Here is a 13,979-nt window from a genome sequence, read left to right on the forward strand (position 1 = left end):
AAATTGTGCATTGGTGACTATTTTCAAGATCTGGTGCACTAGTGAGCCTTTATGACACCACAAGGTCAAGCTTTGCAACAGTGAGGCTCACTGATGTGTTTTTAATTGACAACAATAGAGGTGTGTGGCACAGAGGAAGAATCAGGAATTACTTAATCATTTGATTGTTGGTTTTGGTCTTGTTGACAATTAGAAACACGTAGAATATCGCCAGACTTATCCTTTAACATTTCTAGCTTGTAATGTCTCCCGAGTCGATAATCTCTCAAATCTCACATTCAGTAAATAAGCGGCTGGTGTGGTATGTCTTCCTCCCTGTGGTTTTCCCACAGGGTCTGTCCATCGCAGCTGCCCCCCCTCCCACCCAGCTGTCTGCCTGTCTCATCCTTTTTGCATTCTCTGATTCACTGGGGGCAACATCTGGACTGTGCTAAATGCCTGTGTGTGATGTATGTGTGTGTGCGTTCTCCCACACATTGTTCTGGTCTGCAGTTTTTGTACAGTAAAGCAAAAGAAAGAGGCCGAGGTCAGAGTCTCCTTGCCGGCCTGCCGGTAGGTTTCAGCTGACATGTGAAGTTAGCGTTCACCAGTCGTCAGTCTGTGACCTCGGGGGCTGGCTTATGCAAACGCCAGCTGAAATTAGCCACTTCCTCCGTGGACGTGATGAGGCAACAGCAGCTCTGGTGACGACAGAGAAGATGTGGTGGCATCAGCCAGCTTCTTGTAGGAGCAAAGAGGAAGAAAGGATGAGGAGGTTTCAGTGAGAGAAGAAAAGGGAACGTATGGATGAAGGAAAGTATTTTTTTTTAGAGAGGGGGATGAGGCAAGGTTAAGAAAGGTTCAGAAAGAGTACAGAGAGGAAAAATAAAGGTGGAAAACTATTTAATTAAACATAAAATAAGTACATTTGTATGACAGATTTAAAAAGAAATTTACACAAGAATGAACAAGAGGGAAAAAGGTAAGTAACTAAAACAAGCGTGGGGAGAAGAAAGAAGTCTAGTGCAGCGTCAGAGCTGTAAAAATAGAGAGATATTGTATGTGGATCCTAACAAAGCAGAAAGTGCGAGAGACGAGGCTGAGGAGAAAATTAGAGGGAAGAGAAACCCTGCATGGGGCAGGCTGGAAGAGGGAGTTGTAAACACACGGGTTGGAAGGAGGAAAGTACAGAATCGTTGCCACTTGATGGAAAGCTGGAGAGCAGCGAGTGGATGTGTGTCTGTGGGATGGAGAGGAAAGTGAGCGAAGGAGAAAGAAATAGAAGCATGTCACCACCACCCGCACCATGAGGGCTTCAAGTAAGTCTCAGCTATCTCTGGTGTTTCTCTGTCTATTTTGAGACTGTTACAAGAAGTATTTTTTCCTCCTTGGTGTTGCTTCATGATGTGATTTAGAGAGTTATGCTGAGAATGCTGGGAGAGGGATGTTAATTGCTGGATTGCGGTGAAAGGATCGTTTCCTCTGACCGTTCTCATCTCTGATGGTGAAGACGGAGGCTTTTTATTGCCCTGCTGAACTTTGTCCCCTGTGTTTCTGCGGTGCCTCTCCCGTTCACTGCCAGCACCTCTAATTGAGTCAGTGAGACAAGTGAGAGAGAAAGAGGAAAGTGAAAGAGGTATGAGATAAGGGCAGCGACTGCTGAATGATGCAGAAAAAAACGTTGCTGTTGGTAGTTTTTTTGATGAGAGTGATATTATTGTGTTTAATTTAATAACTTTGTGTGGAACTTTATATTATTTTAAACTTCAAAAAACTTACTTTGTCATGAAATGGCCTGGTAATCCATCTTTCATTATTTATAATTTATGTAATTTGGTTGATCTTGCTTTGAGTTTTTAGATGTCCTCCTACAAACCCTAAGCTTCCCCCTCTCTTGCACAGTTTTTTAACATATGTGTGTGTATGTTTTAGGGCAATATATCGATATCGTGATATGAGACTAGATTTCGTCTTCGATTTTGGATATTGTAATATGGCATAAGTGTTGTCCTTTCCTGGCTTTAAAGGCTGCATTACAGTAAAGTGATGTAATTTGACTGTAATAGCTGTTCTATTACTTGCCACTTAGTCATTAAGTCCACATTACTGATGATTATCAAAAATCGCATTGTGTAAATATTTTGTAAAAGCAACCCTACAATTTCGTTGCAATATCAATATCAAGGTATTTGGTAAAGATATTGTGATATTTGAGTTTCTCCATATCGCCCAGCCCTAGCATGTATAGGTGTAAATGCGTTTGTGAGTATGTAAATGTTTGTGTATATATTATATCTTTTACATTGCTCTATTTTCTTTAAACATTTTACCTTTAAAAATATCATGTGATCGCCGGCACCAACATCATTCAAATGTCTTTGTCAGCACAAAAGCTCTGCAGAGCGGTTTAATCAGTGTCTGCTCATAAAGAGAACCTATACACACACACACATACATGAACAGCGCATGAGTTTAGCAGTGTGAGCAATACACATGCTGGCGGAAAAAAGTAGTAAAACTAACGCCTATAAAACGTCTCGAGGCGCTGGCGGCAGCAGCACCTAATGGGGTGTGGTGCCATGTGTAAGGCCTGTTAAACTGATGCATTAACAGCTGAAATCTGACTGCTGCTGCTGGTTTATCTGAGTGGATATCGTTTGAAAAGTGCAGGATGTGTAATGTTAAACTGTGTGAACGTTTTTTTCTTTGTCCCCTGTTGGCTCACTTCCAGCTTTATCAATCTCATCATTCCAGTGAATTCCCAGAGGAAAATGTAATTCTCTGAGGTGGTTCCTCCAGCGTATGCTTAAAAATGCTCATTATGCTCTTTATTTCCGTCTTTTGACTTTCTTTTTTCTTTACATAGCAAATAATGAGCACTGCACACGAAGTTGGGCATATAAAAGACATCAGTCCACTGGAATTGAGAGGGAAATTCAATAATATGGGGACTCTCCTCCGCAAAAATGATGTGATATTATGTGTTTTCATATTACAGGGTAAAATCCATATAATCAATATGTTGATGTGTGTCCTCAACATGCCTCTGCTGTTTTTTCTTTGTTTTACAGAGATTGAGGCTAAGGAGGCTTGTGATTGGCTTAGAGCAGCGGGATTTCCACAGTACGCCCAGCTCTATGAAGGTAACACACACACACACACACACACACACACACACACACACACACACACACACACACACACACACACAAACACACACACATACATACACACACACACACACAGTAGTTCAGCATTTACCCAGCGGCCTTCACACAAAGACTTTCCCCTTCAAATCTCTCCTTATGTTCACTCCTACTTCTCTCTGTTTTACTTTTTCCACCATCTCTATTTCCCCCTCTTCTTCTGCCATCCCTCCGTCTCCGTATCCTCGTCTTCTGGGCCGCTGCGTTCGTTCTATTTCCAGGCTTCCGTTCCTGTCCAGAGGGAGGGGTCATGGGAAAGGCCTTGTTATCACTGCTGGGACTCTCACAGCTTTTCTCTCTCTCTCTCTCTCTCTCTCTCTCTCTCTCTCTCTCTCTCTCTCTCTCTCTCTCTCTCTCTCTCTCTCTTCTTCCACCTTTCTCAAGCCTGCATCTCTCTCTCTCTCTCTCTCTCTCTCTCTCTCTCTCTCTCTCTCTCTCTCTCTCTCTCTCTCTCTCTCTCTCTCTCTCTTCTTCCACCTTTCTCAAGCCTGCATTTTCTTACTATCTCTTTCTTTCTTGCTTTTCATTCAGTCTTCTTTCCTTCCTTCCTTCCTTCCTTCCATCTCTCTCCACCTCTGTGGAAATCCTGCAGGCGGTCACTCATGTGATGATCATTGGGTCTCATACAGTTAAGGCACAAACAGGAAATGGCCCCAGTAATCTACAAAGTAGCTCTTAAAATCCAGCAGTCCTGCTTTAGCAGCACACACACACACACACACACACACACACACACACACACACACACACACACACACACACACACACACACACACACACACACACACACACACACACACACACGCTGCGCTGAGAACTGCTCCAGTAATGTGGGGTTATGGATGCCGGCCTCTGTGGCTGCTCCCGGGTGCACATGATGCCTGCAGGCTGCCACCAGACACACACAGAGAATCACCAAAATAAAAGGCTTGAGTCATTTTGGCATTGTGTGGAGTTATTTTTGGGGGTTTAAAAATGTGTGTGTTTGTTCTGTAAACTTCATAAGCAGATGACAGGTGTTAACGGCAGTTGCGCCGTGCTTCACAGACTTCATTAACGGTCAACCGGCAGAGAAAACTGCTGTCTCCTGTCAATCATTAACTAACAACACTCTTTTGTTCTCTTGTTTTCTTCTTCCTCTCCTACAGATTCCCAGTTTCCAATTGACATTTCCTCTGTGAAAAGGGATCACGACTTTTTGGACCGTGATCTGGTAGAGCCTCTATGTCGGTAAGGACACAAATGCACATGTTCATACTGTACACTTCTACACCCACCATACACATGCAAACCTCACTCTGGTGTGCACATTTAACACCAGTAAAATGACAGATTCCTTATCTCGTCCCCCCCTCGGTTCTGTACTTGTCCCTGCGGCCTGGCGCTAGCCGCTAATCATTAGATGTCTGACCCCGACCCCTAATGAACTCCCCATCCCTGTCTCGCGCTCAGACAGCCCAGGCTTTGATCTGGCCACCTCCCCTCCCCTCTGCCACGCTCTGATCTCCCATTCAAAGAGCCAAGACCCTCGGGGGGCACAAGAGGGGGGCTGATGGGTGAAGGGGAAGGAGTGAGGGGATGCCAGTATATTCTACCAGATGGCTTTGAGTTTGTGTTTTAAGTCCCTTTGCGCACCTCTATGATCTTTTTGTTTCACATCTCCCGTTCCTCTCGTCTCATTGAAGTTTTCCCGGCTCGCACCAGTATACCCCTCTTCTCCATTCAGCGTCAATTTTGGCAGCTATTTTAGATTTAGTCTTAGTCTTAAGACGATAATGCTTGTTAGTTTTAGTCACATTTTAGTCATTTTTATCCTTCATAGTTTTAGTCTAGTTTTAGTTGACGACAACTCAAAATGTTTTAGTCCAGTTTTAGTCACCGAAAAGTCATTAGATTTAAGTCAAAATGTTTTCTCTCTTAATTTTGTCAGCTATTTTTTTTTTTATTCAATCTTAGTTCTGTTAAGCCATCAGATTATATTGAACATATCTGTCATTTTAATCAAGTTTATTTCATACAATTTGATCTTATCATTATCTGATGAAAAACACAGGTTGAATGATTAAGAATGCAGCTTTGCAGTTAGTTGGAGTCCTCCTGACTGTGCTCATTATTGATGTTCAGTCGAACCCACTGGTCCGTTATGAGAGCCAATCGTCACCTTTAGTGTTTAATGACGTCGGTGCCGTCTCGTCATCGTCTCGTCTTAGTCATGGAAAAAAATGTCGTTGACGAACATATTTTGTCATAGGTATGTTCACGAAATGAACACTGTCTCCATTCACCCCCACCTCTCCAATGTCTATGGTAGAGGAGGGTGTGGTAATTATAGCGTTAGTGATTCCTAAAAGCTATATTGTGAGAGAATACCATTTACACCCCCTGAGAACTGTCTCAGAAGCTGTAAAACACACTCATAATGAGCTCCCTTTTGTTCGTGCATCACTCTTTTTGGCTGGACCGCAGAGGGCCAGCCCTACAAACACAAAAGTCTGTCACTGAGTGACTGAATGATGAAGTTACAGAATTTGGTTGGCCGACTCTTGGAGTTTCCTCAAGGGTCGTTGCTCTTTCAAAATAAAAAGGCGCAGAACAGTTCTTTGTTTAAGTTTTCTGGGGAGCGTGTCAGCGGTTCAATGTATCATTACATAGTGCTGTTGTTGTGCATGTGCTATTGTTTATGTTCGTTTACATTATGCTTTGTATTGTGTTACTGTGCATTCACATCAAGTGCAAGAAAATGTTTGCGTCGCTTTCCTCAATTTCCTCTATCAGCAATGGAAGAAATAACCACTGTTGCTGCTTTGTAAATGTTGTGAAAGTTCCAGATATGTCAAAAAAACAAACGCCGTCGTTACTGGGTTCATAACATCACCCGGCGGCGAGCTGTATTAACATACAGTACCATTTCACTGACTGTATCTAGCAAGCCACACGTCATTACTGCGGTATGAACCCAAAATATATATATAACAGTATATATAACATATACTCTGTTTTGACCGAGTCTTGTTCCAGAACTGTTTACATTTTAGATATACTGCTACAGTATATGCTTGCTAGACTACATAGTGTATAGACTCTAAATCTTTATGGATATATTCAACCAGGAAGAATAGTTTGTACCATCCTGCAGCAGAAATACAGGGTGTGGAGGCTACAGCGGCTCCATCTGTATATTCTCCAACTTGAATGTTTAGTTTCAGCGAGAAAGACAGTTGATATGACAGCTTGCTGTTTCCTATTTTTTCCTGGTTTATATGTAGCAACAAACAATCCCTTGTCTGTTTGTATGAGAGGACAAAGAAAGTAAACAAGTGAACAAAAGAGGATTTCTCAGTGTGCTATTTAGAGGCTGAAATCTTTCAAATGACAGAGGTCACGAGTCCCCAAATTTTTTTTTTAATGATCTTGAAAGGCACCAACAGTGACACCACCCTTGGAAACAGCCGCTGTTCACATCCCCTGAGTCGCAGAAGTGGGGCAGAAAGTGGCCGGGAGGGATGGGTGCAGACTGCACTGAGATGTTTTGGTTAAAGGAGGTTGCCTGCAGTGCTCCAGATCATGGAAGTGGAAGGGGGGGTGGAGATGGGTGACAGATGAAGGGAGGAAGGAGAGAAGTGGAGGGGAGGAGCCGGCTGTGTTTCGGGGGCAGATGCGCTCCTTGAGGGTGAAGATCAGTCTCAGCGGGGTGATGCCAGAGAACGAAAGGGAGGAGAAAGGAATAGAGTGAGTGTAATGAGGAAAGATAGAGTCAGAAAACATCAGAAGGAAAGGGAGACAGTGGCAGCGATGGATAAGAGAGTGAAAATGAGAGTGTTACAGAACATATCCAACCTACCAGCTCTAACACGTTTATCTGACTGTGTGTTTATGTTGCAGACGCCTAAATACTCTGAACAAGTGTGCCTCCATGAAACTGGATGTCAGCCACCCCAAGAAGAAAGTAAGACAAACTCTTTTACCTGAAGACACCATCTTAACAAACTCTTTGTTATTGACTTGCTGATGCTTTGTCGGCTGTCATGATTAGACACAATATCTTTGTGGAGGATTTTATAGTTTGATTTTTGTTCATTGCTTGTCATAGAATCTGTGTTTGTCTGGTCAGTGTACATCTGATGCAAATGTGATGCCATGTTCCTCAAAGGGGATTTGATTTGATGTTGATGTTCACACTTAACTCTAGTGTGTTTGCATTTGGTCCAGTTGATTTAACCCTCTGAGACCCACTATAGACCCGTTTTTGTCTTTTTTTTAGGGGGTACAGGGGGTCTTTAGGGGGAGATAGCAGGTCAACAGTAGATGTCACACAGAAGTGTTGTACATCATCTGAAAGCTGGGAACCTGAAGATTAATTCAACATGCAGCTCAGCATTGTGTTTCAAGTTGTTCTAGTCATAAATCAGAAATAAATATGAATGAATGAATTCAAATAAAATGTGAAAATGTGTAAGGGTTTAGAACATTATGATAGAAGTATATGATGGTCATTCCAATGCTCTATTATGTCTCATAAGTTGTTGCAGCAATTTTGGAGTTGATGCCATTTGTTACACAGATTTGGTGCTAAATTTAACCATTTTTTACCACTCAAGGATTGATAAAAAATGATAAATAATCCCTCCAAAATACCACATTAAGACACCAAGACCTTGAGGAACACCACAGAAAAAGCCATGCTGTGATTTGGTATCAAAAACTTTTGACATTTGGAGATTTCTGCAAGAATTGTTTTTTTCAGTGATTGGATGGCGAGCACTTCTGTTATGTAAACTGCTCAGAAATCCCCTTATCATCAGTATAGCTAGGAAAGCCATCCATCCTCTGAATGTCCTAGGTGTCTAGTTTGTGGCTGTAAAATTTCACGAAGCTGTGATTATCCTAGAGGTCACCACAGGTCATACAGCATTTTGAAGAATCTATACAGTATCGCTAAACATAATATCGAGATACCCATGTGTATCGATATTTTCTTACACCCCTAGTTTGAACACAACAGATAATCTAAATCCTATGGTAACTCTTATGTTGTAACTCTTTGTGTTGCAATTTTCTTGACCCCGTAATACCTCCTTTATTGTTCCACAGGGTGATGACTCCGATGAAGATGACCCGTTGGCTATCAGTAAAAGGTGGACGTTTGAGTGGAGCAGCCAACGTTGGTCTCGCCTGCACGACTTCTTGTTGGACAGCACCAATGACAGCAGCCCGACTGGTCAGGGGCATGGTCTGCTGCACAGCACAGTGAGCAGTGAGAGCGTGCTGACGGACCTGAGCGAGCAGGAGATCGCAGAGATCTCCTCGCTGCACAGCGAGGACTCAGCCTCCGCCATGCCCGACTCTATATCTATGGCGTCTCTCTCCGCTTCCTACCAACCGCCCAGGGATCTCTCACACTACAACTCCCTGCCTATCAAGAGCGGCCGATGTGGGCAAGGAGGGCGGAGTAAAGCCAAAGATTTTTTGCGTCGCATGGAAGTAATGCGCACTTGGGGGCCGTCGTCGTCGAAGCGGAAAAGCACAAGTCGCAGACCGCCGCTGGTCATCAGTGGGCCGGTGTTACATGGCGAGGAGCCTCTCGCGCTGCAGATACTCCAGTGTACTCCCATCAGCCAACTAGAACAGAGCCCTCAACAAACTGATGGTGACACTTCCCCTGTCTCCCTCACCAATGATTGTAAAGACCAATCAGTGGTGAGCGTGAGCCCCAGCAGTGAGACTGTGGCGCCCAGTGTGATGGAGCCCACTGTGTGTACAAAACAGCGCACTGCTAGCAAGAGAAGCAGCATGTATCTGGAGGATATGGAGCTGCCTTCTCAAGGTAAGAGGACTGAAGTACAGAGCCAGTTTGGTAGAAACCAGTTTCACTCATATGAAAACCTCCTCATTCACATCCCCAAAGACCATAAACCAGGCACCTTTCCAAAAGCTCTATCCATAGAGAGCCTGGCGCCGTCCCCTGGTGACGGGAACAATGGCGTCCGAATACGGGGCCAAACTTCTCCACCCAACAATGGCATGGGTGAGCCCTGGTCTGGTAAACCTCTGTCCAAGCCCCCCTGTCCTGGAGCTCCACGGGGCAGCAGGGTGAGCGTTTACGACAACGTCCCAGGCTCCCATCTTTACGCCAGCACAGGAGACCTGCAGGACTTAGAGAAAGAGGACAACCTGTTCCCTCACCTAGACGACATTATCCAGCATGTCAGCGGTTTGCAGCAAATAGTGGACCACTGGAGCCGCTGTGTGCTGCCTGAGGGTGAGACGGGGGAGGGGGAGGAGGACGGGGAGGGCAGGACCACCCCCAGTGAAGGCGAGAGAGACGGGGTCTCCTTGAACGACACCGATTCGACAGGAACCAGTCGGGAGAGGCGGGACTCTGGAGTCGGGGCCTCGCTGACGAGACCGCGGTGAGTAGCTGTTCAGGGGTTATGATAACGGTGTACTCTCCAAAGTGATTGCTGAGATCTTGGAGCACGCCGTTGACAACGAGCGGTCAGACAGTCAGGCAGGTTGTTAACAAGCCAACAGTTTAGCCTGATCATCTAAACCACTTTATTTGGAGTTAAAAACCAAAAGTGAAGATCAATAATAATCCTTCTTTGCACAGGGAAACTGTGGTGCAGTAGGTCAAAGGTGAACCAGGAGGTTGGTGTATAAACTATGATGGATGTTAACGATAAACAGCTTGTTGGTTATCAGTCATTTTACTGTTGGCCTTTGTTTTCTCTTCAAAACAAATTTGGCTCACCTGGAGTTTTCTTTTTTAAACCAGTAAAGATTGCTGAATTTCTTTTTTAGTAATATTTTCACATTCCCAGATTATAATTTTTTTCATACAATGTTATTATTACAGATATGTAGCAGAATTAAAACCGATAGATCGGAACACCAAGTAGCTCCCGTTAGAAGGATTTTCATTGCTGTGTAACGTTTTGAGCACCAGGTGGTGGTGTTACTTTTTCCTCTACAACAACTTATAATAATAGATAAATGGACAGAGGCGCCTCAAATAGGTAATATATATATGATGGCTATTTAGCCTGAGCCCTTTATGGAATGCAAACTATTGGGGGTACATGATTTTTTTATTTATATATATATGTATATATATGTGTTTGTGTATATATATATATATATATGCATATATATATATATATATAAGGCTGTTGTATAAGGCCATTTTCTTCATGTACCTGTTGTATATTTGTGTATTTTTGTGTATACTGGTGTGTTCCTTTATATACCATCATCATCTTTATGAAGCTTTAGATATACAGTATTATATATGTAGCCTTGATATACTATCGATGCATATGTTTAATATAAAATGTATTATCTTACGGATATTTAATATTTGATTGACTATATGCATTATGGGTATTTAAGATGGTGAATTTCTGCACAGGATCTATCTGTTTTAATTCTGCTAGATATTTCGTTGATTCAGCGCCCATTCTATCGGACACTGGATGCGTGTGTCATTTTTATCGTTTGTTATTATTACAGTTAGGAAATATGGTCAAAATAATGATAAGATAATAACACCCAAGTTGTAATTATCCTTTAAGGCTTTTACATTGACTGAATCCCAATGTCTCTCTCATTCTTTACTGGTATTTTCTCCCCATCCCAGTCTACGATGGCCCAGTTTCCGAACCTCTGATCATCTCAACCAGCCAGCATCTTCACTGCAGATCAGCAGCCAATCAGCGGGCCAGCTCAGCCTGCTGCAGAAGTTCTCACTGCTCCGCCTCACCGCCATCATGGAGAAATATTCAATGTCTAATAAACACGGATGGACATGGTGGGTGTACGCTCACAGCCACACACATCGTCCATATGTCTCTCTCCTCTTCTCTACAATGTGGCTCATATTTCATGCATTCATTCATAATTCAGGGGAGTTTACAAGGTGTGATCTGATCTATATGTGTGTGACAGTTTTTGCAATGGCTTCTGTTATTGTTACTTGCTTCCTTTGACTTGTCTATATCAGAGCTGAAACAGCACAACACCGTAACACAAAACCTACTTCATCTACTACACAGTGGCTGCTACGATGGGTTCATTCATGATTAAAATCAAAAACCTGACTCCAGATTCTCAGCCGCACAACCACAAGCCAACAAGTCGCCGTGATCCGCAAACACAAGCACATCCTTGTGTTGTTAACGATCACTCATGTTTGGTTTTATTATCCCCGAGAGGGAAATTCTTGTTGACCGGCATGTACATGAAGGGAAAGATAATGAAAGCACAGGCCGCTCTTTCTCCCACACACTTCCCTAATTGTTTTCTGTCTATCGCTCCCAGGTCTGTGCCCAAGTTTATGAAGCGCATGAAGGTGCCAGACTACAAAGAGAAGAGTGTGTTTGGCGTTCCCCTCATCATCCATGTCCAGCGCTGTGGTTTTCCGCTCCCTCTGTGTTTACAGCAGGCCCTCGGCCACCTCCGAACACACTGTCTGGACCAGGTTAGAGAGGAAAAAAGCATTTACAAGAGTCTGTGCATTTCCTCTGACCGTAGGGCTTCCATGTTAGGATACTATGGTTCTTCTACTTCACTACATTTCAGATGGGAATATTGCACGTTTTACTCCACTACATTTATCTGACACCTACAGTTACTAGTTACTTTACTAGTACACTTTATATTAAATATGATGAGCTTATAAAATGCAATAACCAGTAATTTCCAACAGTTTAGGCTTGTGACGCCTCACAAAAAAGCAGTACCTGGTTGCTGGTGCTAATGCTGATTGTTTAAAGAGGACCTATTGTGCTTATTTTCAGGTTCATACTTGTATTTTGGGCTTCTACTAGAACATGTTTACATGCTTTAATGTTCAAAAAACGCTTTACTTTTCACACACCGGCTGTGCTGCAGCACCTCTTTTCACCCTCTGACTGAAACACTCTGTTTGAGCTCCTGCCCGCCTCCTGAAAAGCCCAGTCTGCTCTGATTGGTTAGCTGGCCCGATCTGTTGGGGTGGGTGAACTGAACGAAACTCTTTAGACTCTGCTCCAGCTCTGCTCTAACTAGCTTTGTTTGAGGGCGTTCCAAACTATCTGTGTTACTTGGTGACATCACCACGTTACGGAAGAGAAGGCAGGACTTTAAGCAAGGCGTTTCAGGCAGTTCAGGAGCACCGTTTCTGTGGTGGAGAGGAACTCCCTTTGGCCTGGACTTTGGGCTTTGTAACTTTGCAGACCTTTTACATGCACAAAAAAACTATATAACACACTAAAGGAAAGGGAAAAAGCACAAAAGCATAATAAGTCCCCTTTAAATTTCAAATATGAGGCAGCCGACATAGAGCAAATTGCCTTTGTGTCTTTTCCATCTTCCTTGTTGGCTTTGTCTGACTCTTCTTTCCTTCCCGTCTCAGGTGGGATTGTTCCGCAAATCTGGCGTGAAGTCTCGTATTCAGGCTCTGAGGCAGCAGTGTGAGCTGTCCCCCGACTCTGTGAGCTACGAGGACCAGTCGGCTTACGACGTGGCCGACATGGTCAAGCAGTTCTTCAGAGACTTGCCAGAGCCTCTGCTAACAAGCAAGCTGGGGGAAACCTTCCTGCATATTTACCAGTGTAAGTCGCCTCAGAGCTATGAATGCTGAATGTCATCTGCCTCAGAGGATGTGACTGAAAATGGTTTTAATTGTTTAGCTGGCCTTAGTGAAAATTCAGTCAGCACACTGTGTCGTCTGTTTCAAACTATCACAAATGTGATTTTTTATTATTATCATGAAATGTATAGAATTCGGGACACCATTAATTACCATCAAATAAAAAGTTCATTTTTAGCTACTTACTGTATGTATGATTTAAGTTTATGAAATGTACATATGAATACTAGAAGACTACATCAAAGATGGGATGTTGGGGACCACGACTTATTTCTCCTCACTTCCTCTTTTCTTTTTCCTTCAGATGTCCCAAAGGAGCAGAGGTTGCAGGCCGTCAGAGCGGCTATTTTGTTGATGCCGGATGAAAACAGGGAGGTTCTGCAGGCGTTGCTTTACTTCCTGCGTGATGTCACTTCCTTGGTGGAAGAGAACCAGATGACGCCGATGAACCTGGCCGTTTGCCTGGGACCTTCGCTCTTCCACCTCAGCATACTGAAGAACGAGGTGCTGTCACCAAGGTGCATTCACGAGCCGATGAAATACACTGATGCTCACATTGAAAATCTCAACGAGTGTGTTGTTATAGTGAACAACTGGGTTGACACCACTACGACGAGCTGCAAGGACTGGATTAATGAAGCATTGTGTGTGATTAATCTGGGGAAAATAGCGTTGGCCGTGCAAAATAAATGACAACTAAGAGAAGATTCTATCCTGATTATGTGATTTTAGATTCAATTTAATGCCACATTATTTGTTACATTTCTTTCTTTTTGTTTTTAAAATATTTTATATATTCATTTAAATGTAAATAAAGGTGAATAGTTAATAGAAAACATCTCTTACTACTGCTACTGTATAATTACTATCAGGGTGTCTTATTTCCCTCTATGTAATTTGCCACCATGACAAAATCAAGGTTTTCGCTTTATTTTTGTATAAGAACTCCTTATGATAGAAACTTTTACCTCAACAAGTGCATTCTTATGTCCGTCTATGTAAATGCTCACATGATTTATATTCTGTATAATTTGTATTCCTCAAGGTCAATCCAGAGGAAGTACACCACGGGCCGCCCCGATCAGAAAGACCTGAGCGAGAACCTGGCGGCCACCCAGGGCTTGTCTCACATGATCACTGAGTGCCAGCGTCTCTTTCAGGTCAGG

At 43.2% G+C, this 13,979-nt stretch overlaps 1 protein-coding gene across 5 annotated transcripts in view; it reads left to right on the forward strand.

Annotated features, from left to right (window-relative positions):
- LOC141753178 (stAR-related lipid transfer protein 13-like) overlaps positions 1 to 13,979 on the forward strand; it is a 70,955-nt gene that overhangs the window by 51,124 nt on the left and 5,852 nt on the right. For 4 of the 5 annotated variants that reach the window (XM_074611585.1, XM_074611587.1, XM_074611588.1 and 1 more), the window contains 9 exons: positions 3,051 to 3,122; positions 4,334 to 4,415; positions 7,068 to 7,131; positions 8,277 to 9,595; positions 10,822 to 10,992; positions 11,502 to 11,661; positions 12,577 to 12,775; positions 13,118 to 13,331; positions 13,859 to 13,973. In XM_074611585.1, the coding sequence (XP_074467686.1) occupies positions 3,051 to 3,122; positions 4,334 to 4,415; positions 7,068 to 7,131; positions 8,277 to 9,595; positions 10,822 to 10,992; positions 11,502 to 11,661; positions 12,577 to 12,775; positions 13,118 to 13,331; positions 13,859 to 13,973 (2,396 nt within the window). Of the gene's footprint in view, positions 1 to 71; positions 1,299 to 3,050; positions 3,123 to 4,333; positions 4,416 to 7,067; positions 7,132 to 8,276; positions 9,596 to 10,821; positions 10,993 to 11,501; positions 11,662 to 12,576; positions 12,776 to 13,117; positions 13,332 to 13,858; positions 13,974 to 13,979 lie in introns of those variants that run through there. The other variant, XM_074611589.1, reaches the window with a different exon arrangement.

This window comes from Sebastes fasciatus, chromosome 16 (assembly GCF_043250625.1).
Source record: "Sebastes fasciatus isolate fSebFas1 chromosome 16, fSebFas1.pri, whole genome shotgun sequence".
Taxonomy (NCBI): domain Eukaryota; kingdom Metazoa; phylum Chordata; class Actinopteri; order Perciformes; family Sebastidae; genus Sebastes; species Sebastes fasciatus.